Genomic DNA, 24,513 nt, shown 5'->3' on the forward strand with positions numbered 1-24,513 from the left:
TGGGGAAAAGCACAAAGGATCAAAGTGTGTGGTGATTCAGTAGAACACAAATATATCCAGGAAACACTTCTCTACTGACCAGCCACATCACCACAGTCTGGTGGCCCATGTGAGCAGCAGCGTGCAGGCAGGTCATGCCATCGTGGGCCCTCAGGTGGACGTCAGCCCCGGAGCTGTTCACAAGGTACTCGACAACATGCAGGTGGCCTTCCTGGCAGGCTAGGTAAAGCGGGGTAGCGCCGATGACAGTCTGGTGGTTCACACACCTGCACTCCAACATACATCAATGACAGGGGGCCACACGGTTAAGTTACCAGTGTCAGACATGAAATGCTTAAAAATATGTAGTCAGTATTGGGACCAGTATCAAACGTCTGCCTGATACAATGCAATGGTTATTTTAGCCATAATAGACTTATGTTCAGTTGAGACAGCTACTGAAGTGACAAACTTAAAGCTGAAATTCATACTGTCAAGTATAAATGACATATAATGAATTTGCTGTTAATAAATGTATTGATTCTCATTTTCTTGCTGTTTTGAACTCACTTTTTTAGTATTTCAGTCACGATAGGTGCAACTGTATGGAGGGCCAATAATGACGCAAGTATCAATGAATAAATATGTATAAAGAAAAATGCAAATAAATAAATATGGAAATAAATAATTAATGAAATAAATGCTGACATAAATACAGAAATAAATTGATGAACAAATAATAAATAAAATAAGTGCGCAAATCAAAAAAGGGTTTTTAAAAAATATTTATTTATGTCCTGTTTCATGATCAACTTTTATTTAATTATTTGTGCATTTATTTCCATGTTTAATTTAACATGTATTTATTCTTTAATTTATTTCCATATTTATTTACTTATTTATCCTTGTATTTTTAAAATGTTCTATTTATTTATATATTCCTGTATCAAAATATTTCAGTACTTACTAATTTATCTATTATTTCCATATCTAATTTAACATTTATTTATTTTTTCTTTTACTCATTTCCATATTTATTTATTCCTTTATTTTTATAGTACTGTATTTATTTATATTTTCCTGTATTTACTTATTTCTGTACTTATTTATCTATTATTTCCATATTTAGTTAAACATTTTTTTCTTTTATTTATTTCCATATTTATTTATTCCTTTTTTTTTCATACATTTATTTTTAAATGTATGTATTTACTTATATATGCTTGTATTTACTTATTTCGGTACTTATTAATTTATCTGTTATTTCCTAATTTAATGTAACATTTATTTATTTATTCTTTTTATATATTTCTATATTCATATATTTATTTATTCCAAAATGTTTAATATATTCATTTTTTAATTTCCTGTTTTTACTTATTTCAGTATTTTTTATAAATTTATTTATGTGTTTATTTATTTATACATTTATTTAAAAATTATTGACACTAAAGTCATTTTTCGTCCTCCATAAAACCCCAAAAAAAACACTCAGTCAATATTTGGTTTGTAGACTTTATCGATTGGAAATGTGCTGGTTTGTGTTTTATTACACTCCATCACATAATTGAATATAGTAATGACAGATGATCTAGATTCTCTAGATATGATTACTATTATTGTTGAAATCAATTCTAAAACAAAACCAAAATCAGTATAAAGATGTTAGTTTGCATCTCATTTGCTCTAAGGATCCAGTCAGGAATCTTACACTCCAAAAACACAGGACAGGATATATTGACATGTATAAATCAAGGGTCATGACCTTTATTCAGGTAATCTGTCAAGCCTGTGAACACAGCTGAGCTTCATTTACACTGACATACGTATGTCCTGTACTTCAACAACCGCAAGGCTGGCATGTGACTAACAGTGTCCAGGCATGTATTATTCACGGGTTACCGGTCATCACACATGATGGTCTGACCCCGCCATGCGTCATGCTAATTACAGTCGAACTCTCCTGTAACAAGGAAATGAAGCAGGAAGTGCAGCACATCTTTATCTGGTCCTTAGTACGTGTCACTGTCTCAGGTTAAGGGGACGGAGGAGAGAAGGGATTCATGGAGGAGGGAGGATTAACATTACACATGTTCACCTGTCACTAAAGGCCACAAATCCTTTTACTTAAACATGAGTAATGTAACAACAGTGTCTGGTCACTTGAGAATATACAATCATCATCTGCAAATGTGATTTAACAGAATAAGTGATTGGAGATGTGTCAAACACAAGACTGGTGGCAACAAAAGAAACAAATGTAGTTTTCATGAGTTAAAGCAAAGTTTTGTTAAATCATCAGTGACGTTAAATTGGATGGTTTTATTTGTGTTCCATAAGTTTGAGAATCTCTGCAGAGTTTTAGTCGATGTTGTTGTCCTTGTTGTTGCTACAGGTGACACAGAAATATTGTGGCTCAACCATAGACTGCATATAAAGATGGACAACAGGTCTCCATTTTGCCCATCGAAGCCAAACTATCCCAGGCACCCAGCTGCCATGTTTGTCATTTGGAGTCAGAGTCTGCGCATTAGCGACTGGGAAGTGGAGCCACAGTATCAAGTTCCTGCCCGTACACCTAATGACCTAATCATGAGAAGTGCCATTGATCGCAAACACACCAGTGACACACACAGCTGTCAATCATGATGTCACATTCCCTTTTTAGAGCATCAAATAACACTTGAACATGTATTTGACGTGTAATATGAATTGGGCCATGTCCCATCTGCTAACTTGGAGGGGGTGGGGTTTATTTATGACCTATACTGCAGCCGACCACCAGGGGGCGATCAAGAGGTTTTGGCTTCACTTTTGGGGAACTGTCATGTCTTCATCTTTGTAACAGTCACTGCTGGATACAGCATTGAAGGCAGGACCCCGTTCAGTTGGACAGTTGCTCAGTGGCTCATGAAGCCAGAAAAGCTCTGTTTCTGCTGTATGAAATTACCTGGATGATCAGAGCTGCTTCTTCATCGTTGGGCCCATAGACGCTTCCATCAGGGCGGAGGTTATGCCTCCCTACATGTAGCACTAAGTGTTACAGATCGTCCTTTGTCACCATCTGCTGTCGCTTATCTTAACCAGCAGTGACCACTAATTGTCCATGATTTGACAGTGTGTGATACTGGATACTGTGTGTCATGTATTGTCTGTTTTGTTGTATTCATGACTACTGTCTGTATCCCAAATTGCCCCTCAGGGACATTAAAGTTTACCTTACCTTACTATATTCACGTGACCTTCGTCATATTGATTTCTGAAAAAAAAACAACAACAACAAAAAACAGTCTTTTAAAGAGCTATTAGGATCAGCTGTGAACTCACCCAGGTGCCTGCTGAACGAGTAGTTTTAAACAGGTGAGGCCCCCATTGGCTGCAGCATAGTGCGCAGGTACAGCTCCACAGTTTGTCTCCACCTCCGCTGCACTTCCAACAGAAAGCAGCCACTTAATGACCTCCACACAACCGAACCGGGCTGCGAGATGAAGCGCGGTGGCACCAGCAGCATCCCTATCCTGGAAATATTAACAAAGATGATTGTAATGAACACTTGATTATCAGCACATGTCAAAGGCGTTTTGTCACTTGTGCACAAAGGATATGGTGCGAGATATTAAACAGGGGCATGTCTGTCTCATAGCTGCAGAAGGGATTCTTATGAGGATCATTAAGACATTAATAATCTGTAAGAAATTATAAGTTTAAACATTGTGTTCTTTGATTTCAGGCAGGAAGTCTGCAAACAACATGTCGGCAGACCAATAGCGAAGTTTGGAGGGAGCTCCCCACAAGCATCTGGACATAATTACACTTGCTACATAATACTAATGGATACCCAGTAAGTCGACACCATATGATGTAATCAGCTGGTAATACATCTGAAAAGGTAGCATACTGTACCTTTTACAACTGCAGTGATGTAACCTCACCCTGGGATCAGTTAGATGACCATCTAAAGCCATCGCCAGAATTTAGACTCACACAAAGGAGCTGGTAGAAATTACGGGGAAAGCTGGACATGTGGCACCTCTCCAGGGCACTTGAGCTCTCAGGGTAGGTTTCCCCCTCTCCCTCTCTGTGTAGATTGTTCACAGTGATAAACTTACCTCAACATTGCAGCCTCCCTGGTCTATCAGCCACTGCAGCTCCCGGATGTGGCCAGTAGCTGCTGCATCATGTGCTGGTGTGGCTCTGTTCAAGGCCCGGGCGTCAGCTGCCAGCCCCACCTCGCTCACCAGGAACTGCAGGCACTCCAGACGTCCACACCTTGCTGCGTGGTGCACCGGGCCTGCACCTTGAGCATCGGCGATGACAGGTGAGAGGTAACCAGAAGATGCCAGTTCCCTCAGGGTTGCAAGACCCCCTGCTCGAGCAGCCTGGATGGCCTGATGAAGCACCATCCCTGGCTGCTATGAGTAAGTTATGGCACGCAGAACAAGCTCCCCGGAGCTCTTTGGATCCCACCAGGTTAACATCTCCTTCTCGCTCATGCTCAACTCTCATTCAATAACAAAAACTCATGCACTCATTGCCTCTTTCCGAGCCAGGAAAGTGACACCTGAGCGGCAGCCAGCTGGCCAGCACGGCTGTTGGGGAGAGAGGAGGGGGTCAGAGCCAGTGAGATAGAAAGGTAATGAAAGACGGGTGGAGGCGCAGAACTCGTGGCCTCCTGCTCTCCTTTGTGTGGCAGCGACCATATGCTGGCACACGCGCCAATGCTTCACTGGAGATGGGGGAGCTGAGGCGGCACGGAAACTTAAGTAATGGGAGAAGTCAGAGCCAAGACTTGGTGGATTACAATGAGTGTTATTTTTTACAACTATTTTAAAAATTCATCTCAGTGGGGAGACTAAACAGATGTTACATTTGCGAGATTATCATCTACATGTAATATTTTGTGGCTGATTAGAAAAATATTAAAAGCGTGTTAATATTTGATGTCAATAACACTCATAAATGTTGACGCCAATTAGCTGATTAGCTGCTCACATGACGTGATGGAAGCTGAGTACAGTCATCTCTCCATAACATCACCCCTCAGGTCACTTCAAGTTCTTCCATTTTTATTATTCATATTAAATATTTCATCCATTTTACATGATCAGTTAAAGCGGCAACAGACACGTTTTTGCTGTAACTTGTTATTATGAAATAAATATTGATTGCACAATGTAATGGCTGTAAAATAATGACACCATCTGCATTTAGACTGGTTCCCTATAAGCGTCACTTTCACTATGCCATTCTGTCTGCCACCAGGTTATGATCTCCCGGAACAATGAAGTATTGATTTACGGCACAAAAGAAGTGTCATCCATTTTGCATTACTAATCACCCACAGAATAACCACTAGATCAATCACTCACCGCATTTTACCTTGAATTTCTGAAGAATTCATGCCATGAATTGAAGTCACAGACAAGCAGATTTAAAAACAGCATAACTGTATTGAAAGATCCATTTCCAAACTTCCCAAACATCCATTTTCTGGATTCTACTCATACTGTGGAGGCATGCAAGGAGGTTAAAAAGAGAAGATGTCATGGTGTCACATCACTGGGGTACAACACATGCAGTAAAATCTAGTCTGCACTTTCCGAAAGGCTCAATAGCTGTTGTCCTAGCATAGAACATGAGGATGATTGATTTCTTTAACTGAGGCATCCATAGCCCCAAATATCTTTAGAAGGAGATGGGTGAGAATTACAGTTCTGTGATTACTGAAAAGATGCTTAATGAAAGACCAAAAACAAATGCTTTTAATTTAAAAATGTACTACCGTATGTTGGCCACCATCTCTTTGAACGTACCCATTAAGTTCTGTCGGGCCAAGCACACCAAAGGAGCACCTGTGTGGACACCATCCCTTTATTTCTAGTACCGTCTGCTGTAACCCTACAACATTGCAACTCCAGTTACATTGCATGTGTCATATCCCATAGTTCCCATGGGGTCACAGAGCATGTCCAAGCCTTCTTTGATTAGCCTTGGAAGGATGCAGGAAACACAAAGTTTTCTTCATGGATTCAAGGAAAAAAGCAACTGATTTACAAATGGTCATTTTGGGGGCTTCGGTGGCATAGTGGATAGAGCAGACGCCCCATGTACAAGGCTGTTGCTGCAGCAGCCCGGGTTCGAGTCCAGCCTGTGGCCCTTTGCTGCGTCTCATCCCCTCTCTCTTTCCCCCTTTCACACTTGGCTGTCCTGTCCAATAAAAGCAAAATGCAGGTGAAGTTTTCTTTAAAGTACAAAACCTACGTACCCATCAATAATACTGGGTGTTTTACTCGTTTTTATCGTAGCATTGAGATCAGGGTTTCTAGCTCTAGTTCTTGCCTTGGAAAGTAGCCTGGCTGTTACTGGTAGCCATGATGCTAACATTACAACTAGCTAATGCTAACAGACAGAAAATGAACCAGGAGCTACAAGTAAGCCAGTACCAGCCAGAAACAAATTGTTTGTGACTGGCCACTAGCGTTAGAAATCATAGCTAGCCTTAGCCATGTTGCTAGTGTTAGCTAACGCTATCACCAGAAACACTCATCTATAATTCATTTTCTGTTTGATAAGTTAAACAAAGAATATATTTTCTTTTCAGAAGCATTTCTAATTGAGCAGTGGTTACTGCTGTTATGATGATTTTATATTTCAAAGGTTAGGTAAAATGAAGCTCAGTGTAAATTCAATCAGGAAGACCTTCCTGTGCTCATTCATTCACAATTCTCCCTCTCCCACTCCCACTGCTTCCTCCAATCTGCTGCCTCTGGGCGTTCACTCTTCTAGCTGTCCTATTGTAATTAGCCACGACCTCCATCAGCCAATCAGGTCGTCACTACGAGATTTTACATCTGTTCTCTCCTCTGCAGCTTTCAGCTGTCATTCTAGGCATTCACATTTTCATTCTCATGTGCACTTGTCATTAAAAATTTTCTTTTCCAAAACTAAAAACGAGTCTCTCCTGATTGAACTGTAGTTGTTAGGTTCTGAGGAAAATGGAGAGTGACCTTTTCTTTTGTTAAATTTATTTAAACCATGTTTACCCTGGTAAGTCCCGCTGAGATCACTGATGTCTTTTTCAAGGGAGACCTCGCCAAGACAACAGCATGACAAAAAGTTACAAACAAAAATAACCACAATAAAAAACACAGAGGACATACAGTGACATGTAGAAATATTAAAATACCTACACACAATGACAAGTACCAAATGATCCATTCACCCTTGCACTTATGAGAGCTTTAAAATCCAGTAGAGAGATCATTCTTCTCAGTTTGAAATCTTTTTTGAAGGCTTTTAAAAGCTTTCTTTCCGAGTTCAGTCCATGCACTAGGAACAGACAAGACTAAATCTTGAGATCTCAAACTTTAACTACAGTTAGATCAAAGGGAGTTTGCCCCTTATGGCTTTATAAATGAACATAAACCAGTGACTGAGCCTCGAAAAAGGTCAACCAGCCCTGGGAAAAAAAGCGTACAGTGATTAGTGAAGGCTTTATAATCAATAACAAATCTCAAAGCACTATAGTATGCAGTATCATATGCAAGCAATGCACAGATACATTTATGTACAACAGATCATTGTAATCCACAAGCGTTAAAAACGTAGCAGAGACCAATCTTTTTCTGGCCTCAAAGGAGAAACAGGTTTTGTTTCTGTTTCAACCTCAGCTTTTTAAAAAGAGTATCAACCTGAGATTTAAAAGACAGGAAGTCATCAAGCCAAATACCAAGATATCTGTAACAAGAGACCATTTCTAACTTCTTTCCCTGAGCAATAATAATATTACTGGTTTAAACAGGCTTCTTCCTTGCATTTGAAAAATACATACCTTAGTTTGATCAGCTTTAGTTGTGAAAACTGAATCTGGATAAAATTAAATACAGCCTGCAATTTTACCAAAGTCTCTGTAATGGAGGAACTGGCCTAATATATCACTGTATCATCCCCATAAAAATGAAAGTTGGCACCATCCATGTTTTGATGCTATACTATTAATATAGACTGGAAATAACAGCGGACCTAAGACAGAACCCAGGGGTACACCCTATAGGTGTTCAGTCAGTTAGAGGTGAGCCCATCAAATTGGAACAATTGAGACCTTTTAGAGAGGTAATTAACAAACCAGCCTACTGCCTGGTCAGATAAACCAATACTAGTCAACCTCTGTATCAAAATAACGGTAGCATGATCTTATTGTCTTTGGGGGGGACTTGAAAAGTTGTCTTTCTCCACTTTAATGTAACAATAAGTGCAGATGATGTATTTTTAATTCTGTACGTCCTTATTTGACCTAACTGTTTATTCACATGAAGCCCATCAGTTCATTTCTTCCAGCAGCTGCACAGTTTCCCTCAAATCTTCCACAACTGTATCCACATCTGCTTTGGTTGTCCCTCTGCCCACGCTCAACCTCAAGGCATTGGCTGCCACCTCTGAGGAGACGCCACAGCTCAGAAGGATATGGGAAGGCCTGATGGACAGACACAGTGCAGTGCAGGGGAGTTATGTAACTGTGATCAATATGCTCTCTGGACAAAAGAATAACAGGTAAAGGCAGGACTCTTTTACCTGTTTCCACTGTCTGAGTGGCAGGCAGCTCCAACGCTGGCCAGCAGCCTCCTACAGTTGGACAATACCCTCCAGCCTAAAGCAGGAGAAGGAAATAAATCATTCAAAGCCTCTGTAGTTTACAAATAGCCCTGTGCAGGTCATGAACTGTCTCTGCTGACATTGATGTAGGGTTAGAGGACACTGTTTTGGACTGGTTGGCCAAGACAGACATAGGACAGAGACGGAAGAGTCGTGACATCACCTTGTAATGTCGGGCCCAGGATGGACATGTTACATGTGTTAGGGAGGATATCAGAGCCAGGGTAATGGCTGTTGAAGTGGATCTTGTCTTTAAAGACAGCCTGAAAAGGAAAACGTACTGATGGGTGCTTTTAATTTAAGAGGGAAGCAACAGAATAATGATAATGCAGGGTATTATTTTAAAGTCAAAGAACAAAAATCCCCAGAATGTAACATTTTTGATCTCTCTGAATGGATCCAAACTCACCTTCAGTCGCTCTTCCAAGTAAAGTTTGGTACTTCGCATGTGGCCCTCATAATCTGACAGATTAGAGGTCACCAGTTCTGCAGCCTGACAGACACATAATAAACCAGTCGCTATAAATGAAGCACAATATGACATGTATGATGTCTAAGTAAAGAAATAATATCAGTGGTATTTGTCTTTTAACTCATTTTCACTGCCAAGTCATTTGAGGTACCTGAGGTTATAATAATGATATATTTGGAACATGGCAGAGAAGATGTGGTATCATTTGAAAGTGTACATGTAAAGCTTGTACTTTTGGTCGGCCTTACAGCAGCTAGCAGCCTCCTCAGTTGATCTACTAAGGCCAATTACTGTGGACTAGTCGCTGCAGGTGTCTGTTTTTAAAGATCTGCAACCAACTGCTTAACCATTTTGACAAGACATTTGTTTTTCCACTCAAAAATGCACCATTATATCAGGAAGATAAAAACTCATTTAGAGTAAAATGAATGAAACTTTTAAATGTAGTGCTAGTAAAAAATTTGAGTAACACATACATGAAGTAGGAAACATACCTTTCCCAGACCAGCAATCATTGGTGTGTTTTCTGTGCTGTAAAATTCAGAAAAAGAGAAAACAGACTCTTTTTATTTAGATCTTGGCCGTTTTTCCATGTCTATTTTGTACTTGATGATTTCTCAAGAAACACAATGCAGTGTGTTTACCCTGGTCTGAAGTTTCTCTCCTGTCCTCCTCCAAACAGCATGGGATACAACGGTGTCCTCACTCCAGGGCTGTTCACGTACAGAGCACCAATCCGAGGGGCGTAGAACTAGAAATGTCACAAAACCTTTTCGAAACATGTTTCTTTTACGATGCCAAATCGAGATATTTTTTACAATAGATTCCTGACCTTGTGTCCCACGATGGTGAGGTAATCCACTCCCAGTTCACAGGCATCGACTCGGATTTTCCCCAGAGCCTGAGCAGCATCCGTGTGGAGCAGGATCCTGAGCTGATCGCGCTGCTTGTTGAGGGATTTTATTCTCTGGCAGATCTCTTGGAGTGGCTAACAAGGGGAAGATGTTTCAGCATACAGGGAAAAATACTTCACAGAGCTTTTTGTTTTTACATTGGAATTGTTCTTAGGAATTCATATTTGATACGCATGACTTTAGCGTTAAGCCTTGTCATAAAAAGGGAAATTAGTTTTTTGTACCAGGCTGTAAACATGTTTTTTTCTACTGTAAAGTTGGGCATTTTAACATCGGAGGTCGACTGGTGATTGACTCGCTTTTGGAGTCAGCCTCAAGTGGCCGTTAGAGAAACTGCAGTTTTTGGCACTTCCACGTTGGCTTCATTTTTCAGCCACTTGGATAATGTAAGTGAAATTTCTCTATCACCAGTGCTATAAAGAGATAGAAGAAAACACAAGAGAGACTGACAGGTATTTAAGCCTCTATCTCCTTCTTACCATGATGACTCCTGTCTCATTGTTGGCCAGCATGATTGAGATGAGACAAGTGTTTGGACGCACCGCAGCAACGATATCCTCCACCTCCACGCGGGCTGTCACCTTAGACACAGGCACAAATGTCACATCTGTGACAAATACAAGCCAAGGAAGGAGGTTAACATAAGGAAGCTACTTTAGATTTGCTTTTTAAATAAAGGGTGATTGTTTGATAAAAAAAATCTCTGGTATTATTCTGAACAAAACTACAGGATCTCCTACCTGCCTTGCCATCTTTCTGTAGGTGCTCCGCTACTAGTTTGACCGAGTCGTGTTCCACATAAGAGGTGATAATGTGAGGGAGGCCATTGCTTCCATTCTGATGCCCTTCACCTTGCTCTGCAGCCCTGCAGCTTCTCCTGAAGTGCTCCACAGCAGTGTGGAGCACCAGGTTATTGGCCTGAAAGATTTGTTTGCTATGAGCTGCCGTTGTATCCATGATACCACAATTCTGCACTAAATATTTTACAGCTTCCCACAAAAGTGAAGTAGCTTTTCAGAACAAGAGCAAAACAAGCGTACTAACAGTGGTGATTACCTCTGTTCCACCTGATGTGAAAAAGATGTCCTCTGCTTTACCTCCAACCATTCTCGCCACATTCTCTCTGGAATGATTAATTATTGCCTTGGCTTTAGCGCCTAGAAATAAAATATTAAACAAGAAGTAATTTTTATAGTTGGCATGCTTAGATACAATATTAGAGGTTTGGTGCTGAGGAGGCAAATAATGGAAAAGCAGCATTAGCTCACCGACAGTAAAGGAAATTAATTTGCACACATTCTTTGCTTCCCAATTCCAACATCTGTTCATAGGCATTTAGATGAAGGTTTAAAGATTCTTCACCTGCTATATAATTGCTGCTCGGGTTTCCCCAGGCATCCTGAAGGGCTTCAGAAACAGCCTGGATCACTTCTGGTTCCAGTGGAGTAGTGGCATTGTAGTCCATGTAGATCCTATATTACATTGGAGAGAAATGTTATCATCTCATTTGCATACTGCCTTAAACCTTTTTGGCACAATACATTTGCAAGTCATCGGATCAATTAAATTTTGCATTAATTTAAACACTAATAGATTCAGAGTGACCTAGAGACCTGTTGTGATGGGATCACTCCAGCCCCAATACAGCGATTTAATGGTCTTTTGTGAAGCTCTGTGAATTTTATTTCTGGAAAAGGTGCTATACCAAATCAAATTTATTCTTATCATTATTTATTTTCTTCCAGCTCGGCCTTCATTTTGATCTCAACTACACACCTGCCTGTATTTGTATGGCTGTGATGCTACTGAAAATATCTGTCTACATACAGACAGGCAAACAGACAGACCAAAAGAAAGATGGACATAAAAACACCTGGCGAAATACTCGGCCTCTTCAGTAGTACAGTTTGCCATGATGGCATATACGCACACAGACTCACAGGGTGAAAACGCCAGCTGTTGTGACATGATACCGCATGACCAACCAAAATCAAAACCTTCCTACCTTTCCAGATTCATTTCTGAATAATGTTGAGAGGTATGGCCTGTGAGGGTGAGACCATTTACTGAGGTGATGTCATCAGACTGTTTGGCCATAGCACTCCTGGGGAGAAATAAGTCATTTAGCAGGATGTCTGTGTAGATTCAATACAGTCAAACAATATTTCCAGCCACACCTACATTCACTGGAGTTCTAATCAAACAATATATAATTATTTGCAGCAAAAATTTTGGTTATGTATAGCAAAACGACCCGCTTGGATGACCCTTTGGTAGATAAATCACGATAAAGTGCCTCCAGGGTGCCCTTAGAGTAAAGAAAACACAAATTAAGAATTCCAGTATGTTATTTCCATGGCCTCGGGAAGTTCAATCAGTATTTGTGAACATGAGCTACTGTCTCGCAAAGCCAGAAACCAGAAAAGTCTCAACTTGTGATGTCATAAGTTATAAAGTCTGGAGCTGTTCAACACATAATGAATAGGAGACTGATATTGAAGACCCAAAGAATGCTGATTTTCTTTTTTATACCCAGTTCTGAATCAGAAAATAAACCCATATACTCAAAACATTCCCCTGGACACTCTCAGTCAGTACGTTTACATGCAGGCAGTAGTCGAGCTAAGCTCATAGCTCGGCTAATCAGTCAAGTCATACTTCTCGTCTTGTCTGAGTATATATGCAGAAGACAAAATCGAATTTCTGACCAAGTATGTCTGACTCAGCCTTGATAGGCGGCGCTGTGTCCTTTTTAATATAGTGCGTATTGAACTAGTTCTTGTTCTTGTTCAGAAACTTTTTAAAATAAATCTACCTTTCGCATTTTCCTACCATCCATAAACTTCAAAATGTTTAGCTCCTTTAGCTGTCGGAGCATGTATGACCTGTGTGTTAATGACAACGGAGTGAAAAAATTGAATTTCCCCTCAGGGGGATTAATAAAATATAATTAAGTATAAAGTATAAAGTATGTAGTTTCCTTGTCCGTCCAGAAGTGCGTCTTCTGCTTCTCAGTTGCCATGGTGTTTGTTTGTTTGTTTGTTTTTCCGGGAGTTACTTTGCCATGGTGTTTGTTTGTTTGTTTGTTTTTCCGGGAGTTACTGCACTGCTGCTACGTCATCTCCTTCTTCTTCGGGTGAAAGCCCGCCAAAGAAAAAGTGGTGCATGCGCAGAACGCCGAGTCCGACTCCACTCGGACTAACTGAAGATTCCCACCAAAAGTTTCATGGTCGCCTGCGGGCGCTCTGGTTGCTCTGACATCACTCACACTGCCAGCTCCAGCAGGCGCTTGCAGCGGCCAAAGGGGCGGGGCTGGGCGCTGCAAATGTGTCCATCTAGGCTGACCGGCTGTGCATTTTACAATGATGAACAAATATAGTATCATTTATGTCTTCACGATGTATTATCCATGACTTTCATTACACAATTAAAATAATGCTAATAAACAAAGTCATATAGCCTTTATGAGTCTTTTATTATTATGATTTTACTCTCCTGTTGGCACGTAGGACCATTGAGAAATGTAATTGGTGGTAAATAAGTCTGGGTCCATAGAGTCCTGCAAACCCGGTCTGCAATTGGCTGCTGCTTCAGTGGCGGCGTTGCTCATTTGCATAAAGTTCAGCTTCTCTCAACTTCTACTTGACACTCTGGTCGCTGGCATCGCGCCGCTCACTGCAGCCGACGCCCCTGACGCCCTTCGTCGCCAGTGTGCATTGAAAATGAATGGCTGCTGGCTGCTTATGACACTCATGAGGCTTTTGGTGGGAATCCACGGTAAGTGGAGACATGCAGCAATAGTTCGATTTTCACTCAAATTATCTCGGTGTGTAAGTTGAGCTATAGATAGTCCAATTTCAGTTGAACTAAGCTGTTAACATGCATTCAAAAGTCCGGTTTCAGTTGGACTAAGCCAATAATTCGATTTTCTCAAGCTGCATGTAAACATACTGAGTGTCATCTAGAACATGTTTCCCAATTCAGTGCAAATGAAACAGCTCCAGACTTAATAATCTATGACATGAATGAATTTGAGGTTTAGCACTCTTGTTTTTATATTTCAGAGAGAGTTGTTAGATTACTAATATTTTTAGAATGTCCCAGACAATAGGAATAATGTGAATTTTGAAATTGGGTATAGTTCCCCTTTAAATGAAGAGAACATGCTAAAGTGTGCTCCAGGTTGCACTTCCAGTTAAGGAAATGTGACACAGTGCCCTTTAGGGTGCCCTTAAAATTGAGAAAGCATAATGCAGTGCCATATAGGCTGCTGTAGATGCTAGAAAACTTTCTGCTGGTGCCCTTTTTAATTTTTGGCCCCTGCCCCTCACACAGCCTGAGTCCGCCACTGAGACGGTGTCACTGGCTCCACTGCACTGTCCGCTGCTGTAACGTTACACCTAAAATCTGCTCTGTGCTATCACCGCGCATGATGTCATTAAATGCTAGCTGGGTATCGTAGAGACTGCACAGGTTTAATACACATTGAAGCCATTTTTAGCGTTAACATGACACAAACCTCTTCTACGAAATCACTCTGTCAGTTCCATCCACGCTGTCAGCAGCACATGAGTGACTGGGGGTGTTTGACAGCTCAGCTTAGTACTCGCCTGGCTTCCTGATACGAACTACGGTTACTGCTGACTCACAACACGGGGAAACTGGAACAATAAAAACCAACCTGTCTCCTCTCCGGCACTGTCTGCCTCAGCCGGGATGATATTCAGCTAGCTAACGCTAACTCAATGTAGGTAACTTCTGTTAACTTTAGCTAAAGCTAGCTAGTGCTGCTAACTAATTTAGCTAGCAATATTAAAGTACATTAAGCTGTTAATCCGCCTCCGAGCCGTCAAAATGAGCCACACGTGTTCTCCTTCGTATGATATGGCAGGCTGAAATAGTTTTGCTTCGTGACAAACCTTGTGAAGTGATGTGAAGGTGTCCTGAGTGGATTTAGTGCAGTCTGTGTAAATCATTAGCTAGCTAATCCCGGTCTGTATGACAGGATGCGGCGCTGCTCCGCTGGGTTGCCAGATGTGATAAAGGGAAGCTCAGAGAACGATTAAAATAACTGTATACGGTAATATAGTGACAGCGGTTCATATCTTAAAAGTCCTGGGTAGTCAGTATCGCTGTCATACCAGGGAACCTGAAAGGTGAAGAAAACCCGAGTCTAGTCGATGAGAACTTAGAGGAGTAAAAATAAAGAGGAATTTAATATAAGCAGTCCCAAATACACTGACATGCGGACATGGCAACTATGGATTCTGCTACCATGGTAACTACTGGGAAGTAGGATGTGTTTAAGTCACATTACAGTTTCAGATTCTAATTTTCAAAACTCTCCATAGAAATATCTGATATGGTCAACATCATAATGATGGGTAAATATTATATTCATTCTTGTAAGAAAAAAAAATCACAAATCCTCATCAACTTGGTTTAGAAATTAATTAAAAAGTATATAAAAAATAAAATATATCTTTAAGAAATAGTATCCTGATATTTAATTTAAATATTTTTTGTGTATTTTTTTTATTTTTTTTTATCGTTGTCCTTTTACTTATACTTTTTCTTTTAAAATAGTATTTTCAAATGCCTGGATGGAAACATGACACTTTTTGGAACTGCTCTTGCACTGTAATTTGAGCATCTGTTACTAAAAACAAACCAAAAAAAATAATAAAAAAAATAATAGAGTAATAAAAAAAAATAATGGGTCGACTGTGTGAATTGCCGAAAGGGTCTCAAAATATATTGCCTTATAAACAATTATTGTCACTATATACATGTATTATTGGTTTATTTTTTATTGTTATTTAAATATGTCTATTTTTTTTTTATTGCAATATAGCCTTGCCATTTTGATTTTATCTAGAATTTGTTTTAATCCTGTTAATATTGTTTGGAAGAAAGCAAGATTCTATTTTCCTATGAGAATTTGTGCTGTTGATTTGTTCTAAATAAAGTTTTTTTTTAAGTTTTTATCTACAGTCTACTTAATCAAAAATTTAAGTACAAAAGTATTACCCACAGTGAAAAAGATCAATTTCAAATTAATAAGTAATATTGTTCCTATTCCTCTAGCCAATTGCTTTTACAAACACAAAGCCAAATTTATGAAAACCCTATTTTTAATGATTTTTGTCATAAATTTCATTGTAAATCCCTGAAAATATGAGTTCAAAATCCGCAAAACAACTGCTTAGAGGTGCAAGATGTAGTTTATTATTATTATCATTATTATTATTTGGTGTGCACTCTTAATTTATTAACTTTTTTTTGGTCTTAATTTTAAATATATTTCATTTTTACAAGTCAGACAAATAAGGATTCATGTCTGTGTTTAACCTATCTTGTAAATTTTATGTTCAATAAAGACATTGCAAAAAAAAAGATTATGTATTTCTTTGTGCTTGTAAATGATAAATAAATGCTTGATCACCAGTTACAAAACAAATGCCAAAAAAAAGAGAAGTCCGTGACTTTGTGTTGCATAATTTCCATGTTTATTTAATATATGACAATGTGTTTAGTGTACACAAACATTTGACGCTAAACTCCAACACTCAGAGACACTGACTGAACTACTGCCCATTTAAGAGTTTGTAAATGGGTGCAACTTTATAATACACTGTTCACAGCAATCATGTTTATATACAATGCAAAATAATTTCAAGAAGGGAAAGAAAAAGAAATGTACCAGTGAAATTTGAAGAAAGAAAAAAAAAAGATCAGATGTGGAAGCACAAAAATGTAAATGATATTCCTTCAAAGGGGAGGGGAGGGATTAGAAAAAGTAGAATTTGTGAAGGCTGTCAGAGCAGGATGGTGACGGCAGATATTGAAATAAGAGTGACAGTGTGACAGAGAGGTGACTCACAGCGTTACTCTGTACACTACGCGATGAGTAACAGGGCCGTAATGAACCAACCTTCCCTCACACATCAGTGGACAGATTATTACAGGTATATCCCACAACCTCCATTTGGTTCCCTGATAGCAACCAAACTACAATCAATAAGGAACCAGACTGTGAAAACAGAGGACAGGTCAACATAACCACTCCCGCAGAATAAGTATTTTCAAATATCAATGTACATTCAGTGTGATTTTTTTTTTGTGTGTGTGTGTGTGTGACTGCACCAAGAAAACTTTGGTTGGCTCAAATGTGACGCACATTAAAAGGCCCAATGAAAACAAGAGGAATAGTGTTAACACAGAGATCAGACTGGAGCAGTCCCGGGCTCACGTATAAGATTAGGTTTTGAAGGAAACGTGACAGAAATGAGTGCTTGAGACAGTGTAATGCACAGAACAGCAGGGGATTCCCTCAACGATGATGATGATGCTCTAGCTGGATAAAATACGACTGCAGCCTCTGCCAAAAAGTCTGTCATAGACTTTGATCATAACATCAATCACAGGACGTGTTACACAACAAAAAAGGATATTAACAGACTATTTGATTAGCGACAACTACAGACAGTTGTGCACACATGTAGGGTTGTAACATGTTTTGATTGGATCACTTTACAATATGTCCACAACACACAGAATACTTTCCAACCTCGGGAAAATGATTTGAGGATAAGTCTGGTGGTTTTCAAGCTGGTCTCTATTTCCCCATGTTTTTATTTTTGTCTAAGTGACTAATGGGAGCAACCATCTTTAAAATTGGGCCAGCAATGAAACAGGCTGCAATATAACCACTCAAGGCATGTTTGCACCATCAATTTTCAAAACTGTTTGTTTTTGCTGCTGACAGGCTCAGATTATTATTCTAGGTGTCTGAAGAGGTATAGAAAGGATCCCTACAGAGATAGAGCTTGTTGTTAGAGTAAGATCAGGGTATCTACTGTTATAAATAAGCTACGTTTAAGACTTTTAAAGACATATTTAATACCACTTTAAATGGAATTTAAGAACAAACTTGCCACGTATATACGCACAAAAATTGAAAATATATATTAGGTAAAATGACACTGATGATACTCTCCATGTTTACTGCTCTAAGCATATAAATAATAATGTTCAGGCTGGCCTGCAGGCTTTCATTTAACAATGCAGACTCACTGCACGAGTGAAATGCATTACAGGGGCGAATATAGAGGCATTATGCACGTACAGGTGTTGTGTCGAAGTAGTGTTTCCTTCCTACTAAAATGTTTCCCATAGCACCAACACCGGAAATTCTCACAGTGACGTGACTAAAACATTTAAAACACATCCAATTTAATTTATTTAATACATTTTAGGATTTTTTAAAGACCTGCAGCCACCCTGAAGATCCTATTATTCAACCAGAAACAGCCTCAGAATCACCCTCACCAAACCTACCAGACTCCATTCAAATAAACAGTAATTTTAGAGTGTATAAAACCAGCGTTTCTTCACATCTAACTGGGTGAATTAAGGGTTTATTTCGACCAAATCAGAGTTGGTGATTGTTTGAACAGTGGTAAGATGAACCAAGATGGTGTTTGTGAGTTGTATTTTATTTATTTATTTCTGAATTAAGTGTATTTTATGATGCTAAAATGACTGTTTATTTCAATGGAGTCTGGTGGGTTTGGTGATAGCGATTTTGAGGCTGTTTCTGATTAAACAAAAAGGATCTTACTCTTAAACAAAAAGGTCTGTCTCTGTAGGGATCCTTTCCACAATGCTGTCAGACACTTACAATAATAATCTGAGATTACTTTTTCTATCAGACTGCAACAGGACAAGTTTTTGAAAAGATGGGAAAATTGGATGGTGTACATTAAACCTGTGTTATTTTATTTATAATAGATTTTTTATCCTTGTTTGTAAAGTGATGAGAGTATCATGAGTATATTTTTTTGTGTTAGTTTTTTTTATGTTCATACCTGTAACTGTGTCTGACAGAAGGCCTGTAAATACAGGGCTATGAGTTGTGACTGTGATTAAGCTGTCTGACTGGACCTTGAAATAACTAAATAAAAAGAGTTTTTAAAAAAAGCGGCAAAACAGCAGCAGCAACAACAAGTACTTTTAGTTGACATAACGCAAATAGTTACGTTGCAGCCTCATTTAATACAGGACCAGTTTCAAAAATACCAAACGTACCTCGTAAAGTAGAGTAAGGTATTGTATGGATTACATCAGCAGCAAAAATAAAAACATACTTCATTTTTCAACACTTAAAGAAATAATATCTTGCGCTTCTGTGTTACAGTGTAATGCTTTTCGATTGTCATATTTAAGTGAGTTCTCACCACTGTCACTGAGCGTGCTCTCTAGGCTGGCTGACCTGAAGCACACTCATCAATCAAGCTTCACATGATGAAAAAACAGGCGCAACTTGCACTTTGATACTGTCAACACATTGATTTTTTTCCCATGATTGTTTAACACAATCTTGAAATATGTTAATGTAGGTTTTTCAATGTATAAACATGAAGTATGCTCTGTGTTATGGACATTAGTTGCTTTAGATATGTAACATGTACATAACTGAATATGTAGGTGATGATGATGAAAACCATGAAGTGATGTGATATGACCTGCAGACACTTCCAGAACAGTACTATAGCAGCATGGAGGATGTAGTTTCAAAGCAACTGGTGCAGAGGCATACTGTACAGTATGACTGAAAAGAGAGGCACTACATTTAATCAATATACATATCATTCAGAAAACCAGTTTCTTATTCTGCTCTGTGACGAACAGTTTATACGTTTGATCATCTAACAAGGTAGCTTTGTGTTAATATTCTCTACCTAAACAATATATTGGCCTTTTTCTGATGTATATTAGTGGGGTCAAAGGTCAGGTGGGACGATCCTAATCTTAAAGGGGATAGTATTATTCAAGTAATCTTCAGCACAAGGAAAGCGGCCAATCATAAGGTCATTAAACTGTTTAAGCAGCATTAACTGCATGGGGGGGGGGGGGGGGCGAGGTCGTATTATTCAAACATTTAAGGAACTCATATTAAAAAGTGCGGTGTGCAGAAATTGCACGGTACTACTACTTTAGAAATATAAATGTCTTTGTAAATAAATACATGCAGAAATAAATAATAAAGCTGTTAAATATCTAAATATATCACATTTTAAAACAAAATTCAGGTAGAGAATGCGATTAAATCGGGAGGATTAATGGTGATGACGTTCGATTACTTATCGTGTGAATGTAGATACCCTTGGTGCTCCTACACGTAGCTAAAACGACATGAAATGCCACAAGAACATGAAATCTACGATGAGATGCCATTCCGTTGCCAGGCTGTGTGTGCTAACGTTTCTAAGAAGTTTCAGGAAGAAGAGGCAGATTACTCAATGTCAGAATTTATGGACCGGAAAGAAAAGAGAGTTATTCTAAAGAGTTACACTCTTCTGTCATTTTTTTTTAAATTCTAGCGTGTATTTTCTAGCTGTATGCAAACCAGTTGAGACACTGTATATATAGCTGTAGAGTAGAGAAGAATCTGCATGATTTTCTATTTACTGATGTAGCGATGTGATCCTCACTGACATGGCAGCTTTAAGTAAAAATAAATGTCACTGCATTTTTTTTTAAGGAGTAAATGCATAAGGCTCGATGTGTCACTGACAACAACTACAGTACATTACCATACGTATGTAATCTGAGCTAAGAAACTGTTGCTACTTCCTCCATTGTCTCCATCCGTCCAGCTATGAACTCCAGTACAGTACAGTGACAGCTTTTTGAAGAGGTTCTTCAGACTACGAGACTCACACCGCAGCAAAGGCCTGACACGAAATGGGCGCTTTAGGTGCTGAGGACACTAGTGATAAACTGAGGACGTACAGAGGGGAGAGATGGTTGTTGGTGACGGTGGTAATGGAGGGGTGGGGGTGGGGGCGGGGGCTCAGCACAAGGGGCGGGATCAGGACAAGAATCTATGTACATCTTAGTCTCTGCGCTCATCCTTCTGTCATGAGGTTTGTTCAGGGTCTTGTTTCACATCCTCATCTGTCCGGCTCGTCTTCTCGACAGCTTTGACCTGAGAGGCAGAAAAGAAGATGTATTTTTATTAAAGGCACAGTTTGTTTCTGCTGCTGGGGGTGTCTCAATCAAAATCATACCAAAAGACAGACTTTGAACATTTTGTGAAATTGCAAGTGATCATGGGAGTTGTTGCCTTCATTGTTAAATAACCACCACAGCAGATGAAAATTCATCTGACGTGACTCAGGCAGAAATTATGTTTGTGGACAAGTTGATGTATTTAAGTTTTATTCATCTTCCATTTAGTCACACTTAGTCACGTTGTGTCATTTCATTCTAATGGAATAACCACAAGTATCATTAGCTAACGTAAAATTACCGTGCTAACTTCTCATTAGATTAGAAGACGACGACGACCCACGCAACTAATATTATGTGGCAAATTCAATCGTGGAGCAATCTTGCAACCCACTGGCTATCATCTCATGACAATAAAGCCTCCAGGGGCAACCATGGATGTATAAGGCTTCATTTACACCGCAAGTGATGTGTTCGCGAAGTGGTCCACAAGCGTAGCGGCAGTCGCTGCTGTCCTGTAAAATACAAACCACACCTGAACAGTTGGTGGCGGTAGTGCACCATGTTTGCAAATCTCCAATAAACCCCAAAGAAGAAGAAGTGCGTTTGGACCCAAAGCCCAGGGTGGACAGGTTTGCGCGGCAGTGATTATTCCAACGCTGTAGAATTATTATTTAGCACTACAAATGGGTAAGTAGTCTTTGTCTGCTTTGTATTACTACTAAACACAAGTTTGCTTGTGTTGTGACCTCTCTCAGCCACCATAGATGCCGTTTTTTTGTTGAAAACTGCAACCATTCGCTCGCGACTCACGCAAAAAAAATGGCGTCTCTTCTATTTTCGAGCTTGCTCGCGAAAGCAGCGCGACTCGAGCAGCGTGCAGAACGTTTGTGGTGTGAATGCTCTAACCTGTTAAAGGTAGGGTCTGGAGGATTTTCCAGTTGCTGTTTATAAACACACATTCAAATTCGGCCCCTCCTATCAGGCTCAACTCTCCCGGGTGTACGGAGCCCGGTGGTACGGAAGAAGGCTTCACAGAAGAGGTTCAGGCAAGGCTTGCGCTGGTGCACGCTCGGACACGTTTGGGCACGGCACCTGCGCTCTCTCATTGGCTGGGGAAATCTCCGCCCAGAAGCGGTCCGAGCTCACAAAAACATCAAAATACAGTTAAAGGGCAGGAGCTCTGCAAACAGAGTCACCACCACACATGAGTAGAAGCCCATAGGTGATGATTAAGCAGGATTTCATTTGTATATGTCTATATTTTGTTTTGTTTGAAAATCCTCCAGATCCTACCTTTAACATGCTCGCCCAAATAAAAACGTGACTAAACAGCGACCGTTAGCGAGCGCTACGTGAACGCATCGCTTGCGGTGTAAATGAGGCCTAAGGAGAACGTGATACAGCGTTGGAGGCGGGGCTCTGTTCAGTAACGACAGAAGCCAAAAAAGTTGAGTTTTGTGTGTAAAATTATTCACAAAAGTGCAAGCACACTACAGTAACACCAACTAGGTTTCGCGCTCCGCTAACTTGAATGTGGATACAATGATTTAATCGTGCGGCTCTTTGTGACTTTCAAAATTTTATCAGACCGAATGGATCAAATTCCATTAGTGAAATGAGTCATTTCGTCGGGGTTGTGATACCCCAGGAATTCATCCACTGTTTTACAAATGTCTCTTTAAGAATGTAAGTGTATGGGAAAAAGTCTTTTTGGGCCCAATGACATCACGAGACAGACTAAGAAGTGATAATGGGGGATAATGTTCCTGGGGGCTTGGGGGCAATGGACAATATCTCGGGAGATCCAGTGCAGCCAGCCCATATCAGGGCCAAGACTTCCTCTTCAATGCACTGTATATTGTTTATAGTTCAATTAGCAACTTGACACAGGTCCAGACAACATTTCGGCTTTCTATAAACACAGATCAATTAGAAAAAAGCTGATAAAAATTTAAATCCCTGTCAGACAATTGCAGGTGGGTTCTGAGATTACATTACAGCCAATGCTTTCCACATCTTTTGCTCTCCACAAGGACTGTTTACCTGGAGGCAACCAAAATCTGCTGAAATGTGATTCGTCGGCACTACTTGGATTTCAAATAAAAACCAGAAGCAAAGTCTTAAACCACTGCTTAGGAATTCTGCATACATTTGAAAGCGCTTGTTGTAATGTTATGAGGTTACCATACGCAGCAGCTTGGTGGCTGGCATGAGTCACTTGTCATAGTAGCACATTGTAGAGACCTTGATCGATATATCAATAAATTAGGTCTCTGTGTTGGATTACTGTGTTGCGAAATGGCATGTAGTTAATAAAACATTTGTACAATTCTTTGACATTGTGGGATTTACAATGACGCATCTGACGTTTGCCATGTGTCCCTGGAAATTAGAGCAACTATATGGGGTAAAGTGGATGTCATGATACCCCAGACAATCAGCAAATGAAACCCAACATCACTTTGAATAAAAATACAGATTTCTTTGGCATTGCACATTGTTGGAAACATTTGGGATAATGTAAGTGCACAAGTCAACAAAATATACAACTTGTTTTTAGACATTTAACATATTCTACCTTTAAAGACACATTTCCTAGTTATAATTTTGTGTTTAAATTTACCTGATAGTTCCAGCAAGGAGAGGATTAAATGCGTACAGCCAGTCGTGCATCTCTTTGTCATTAGTGGCTTGAAGCAATATTCCACGATGTTCTGTGCACACGGCAAACGTGTACGGAGTCTGTTGAAAGAGCCAAAAAAACCTTATTTACACCATACCTGAGATTTCCACTGATAAGAGAGCAGAAAGAGGGGGTTTTCACCAACCTTCAGCATGGCCTGCTGGTCCTCACTGTACTCCACCTGGGCAGAGGAGAGGTTGAGGATAGCTCGCTCCACAGAGTCTCTCTCCGTGTTGTAGATGTAGACATACGGCCGTCGAACAACAACATAGCGCTTTACCCATCCGTTGGTGTGTGGCTCCAGGAAATGCAAGTAACCCTTCTTTGACACAATGGGGCTGCAAATATAGAGATGAAATATCACCACATGAGAGAGATGTCTCCACCAGAACAACAACCGGTTCAAGTGAGGATTGAGAAGGTAGGAAATATTAACTTAGACACTTGGGATGCACCCACGGCATCACTGTGGCACACTCACCTGACTCTTATTTCTTGGATATCAGGGACAAATTTGCGGATGCGTGGTTTGGTGTCAGGGGCTCCATTGACGGACTTCTTGGCCTCAGCGTCTTGCTGTGTGTCAGGGGTGGGACTGACGGCACGAGAGCGAGGCATAGGGGGTCTGCAGTACAGAAACAAGATGCTTATGAGCCCTAGTAACAATGCAGCTCCCTGAACTTGATGCGACCAAAACACTAAACCATCCTAAATAAGTCATGCTATCACACTTCCAAACAAAAAAGGAACACAGTCTGCAATACACAAAATTTGGTTACTACAGGCACACAACA

At 39.9% G+C, this 24,513-nt stretch overlaps 2 protein-coding genes across 18 annotated transcripts in view; both read right to left on the reverse strand.

Moving 5' to 3' along the window:
* The window catches only part of LOC126396812 (selenocysteine lyase-like), a 29,470-nt gene extending 14,413 nt beyond the window's left edge, over positions 1-15,057 (reverse strand). Inside the window, exons 1-14 of one of the 5 annotated variants that reach the window (XM_050055140.1) lie at positions 14,937-15,057; positions 12,023-12,121; positions 11,380-11,489; positions 11,074-11,174; positions 10,758-10,935; positions 10,497-10,624; positions 9,936-10,091; positions 9,748-9,854; positions 9,598-9,634; positions 9,041-9,124; positions 8,795-8,894; positions 8,551-8,626; positions 8,278-8,452; positions 5,031-6,186 (exon numbers count right to left, since the gene is read on the reverse strand). In XM_050055140.1, the coding sequence (XP_049911097.1) occupies positions 8,299-8,452; positions 8,551-8,626; positions 8,795-8,894; positions 9,041-9,124; positions 9,598-9,634; positions 9,748-9,854; positions 9,936-10,091; positions 10,497-10,624; positions 10,758-10,935; positions 11,074-11,174; positions 11,380-11,489; positions 12,023-12,114 (1,323 nt within the window). In that variant the 5' untranslated portion in view covers positions 12,115-12,121; positions 14,937-15,057 and the 3' untranslated portion in view covers positions 5,031-6,186; positions 8,278-8,298. The other 4 variants (XM_050055138.1, XM_050055141.1, XM_050055139.1 and 1 more) reach the window with 4 other exon arrangements.
* A 1,368-nt stretch (positions 15,058-16,425) lies between these two features.
* The window catches only part of kif1aa (kinesin family member 1Aa), an 81,598-nt gene continuing 73,510 nt past the window's right edge, over positions 16,426-24,513 (reverse strand). For 5 of the 13 annotated variants that reach the window (XM_050054527.1, XM_050054530.1, XM_050054518.1 and 2 more), the window contains 4 exons: positions 24,201-24,344; positions 23,865-24,057; positions 23,660-23,778; positions 16,426-21,010 (listed from right to left, as the gene is read on the reverse strand). In XM_050054527.1, the coding sequence (XP_049910484.1) occupies positions 20,968-21,010; positions 23,660-23,778; positions 23,865-24,057; positions 24,201-24,344 (499 nt within the window). In that variant the 3' untranslated portion in view covers positions 16,426-20,967. The remainder of the gene's footprint in view (positions 21,011-23,659; positions 23,779-23,864; positions 24,058-24,200; positions 24,345-24,513) is intronic. The other 8 variants (XM_050054525.1, XM_050054523.1, XM_050054529.1 and 5 more) reach the window with 3 other exon arrangements.

The sequence above is a fragment of the Epinephelus moara genome, chromosome 10, assembly GCF_006386435.1.
Source record: "Epinephelus moara isolate mb chromosome 10, YSFRI_EMoa_1.0, whole genome shotgun sequence".
In the NCBI taxonomy this organism is placed as follows: domain Eukaryota; kingdom Metazoa; phylum Chordata; class Actinopteri; order Perciformes; family Serranidae; genus Epinephelus; species Epinephelus moara.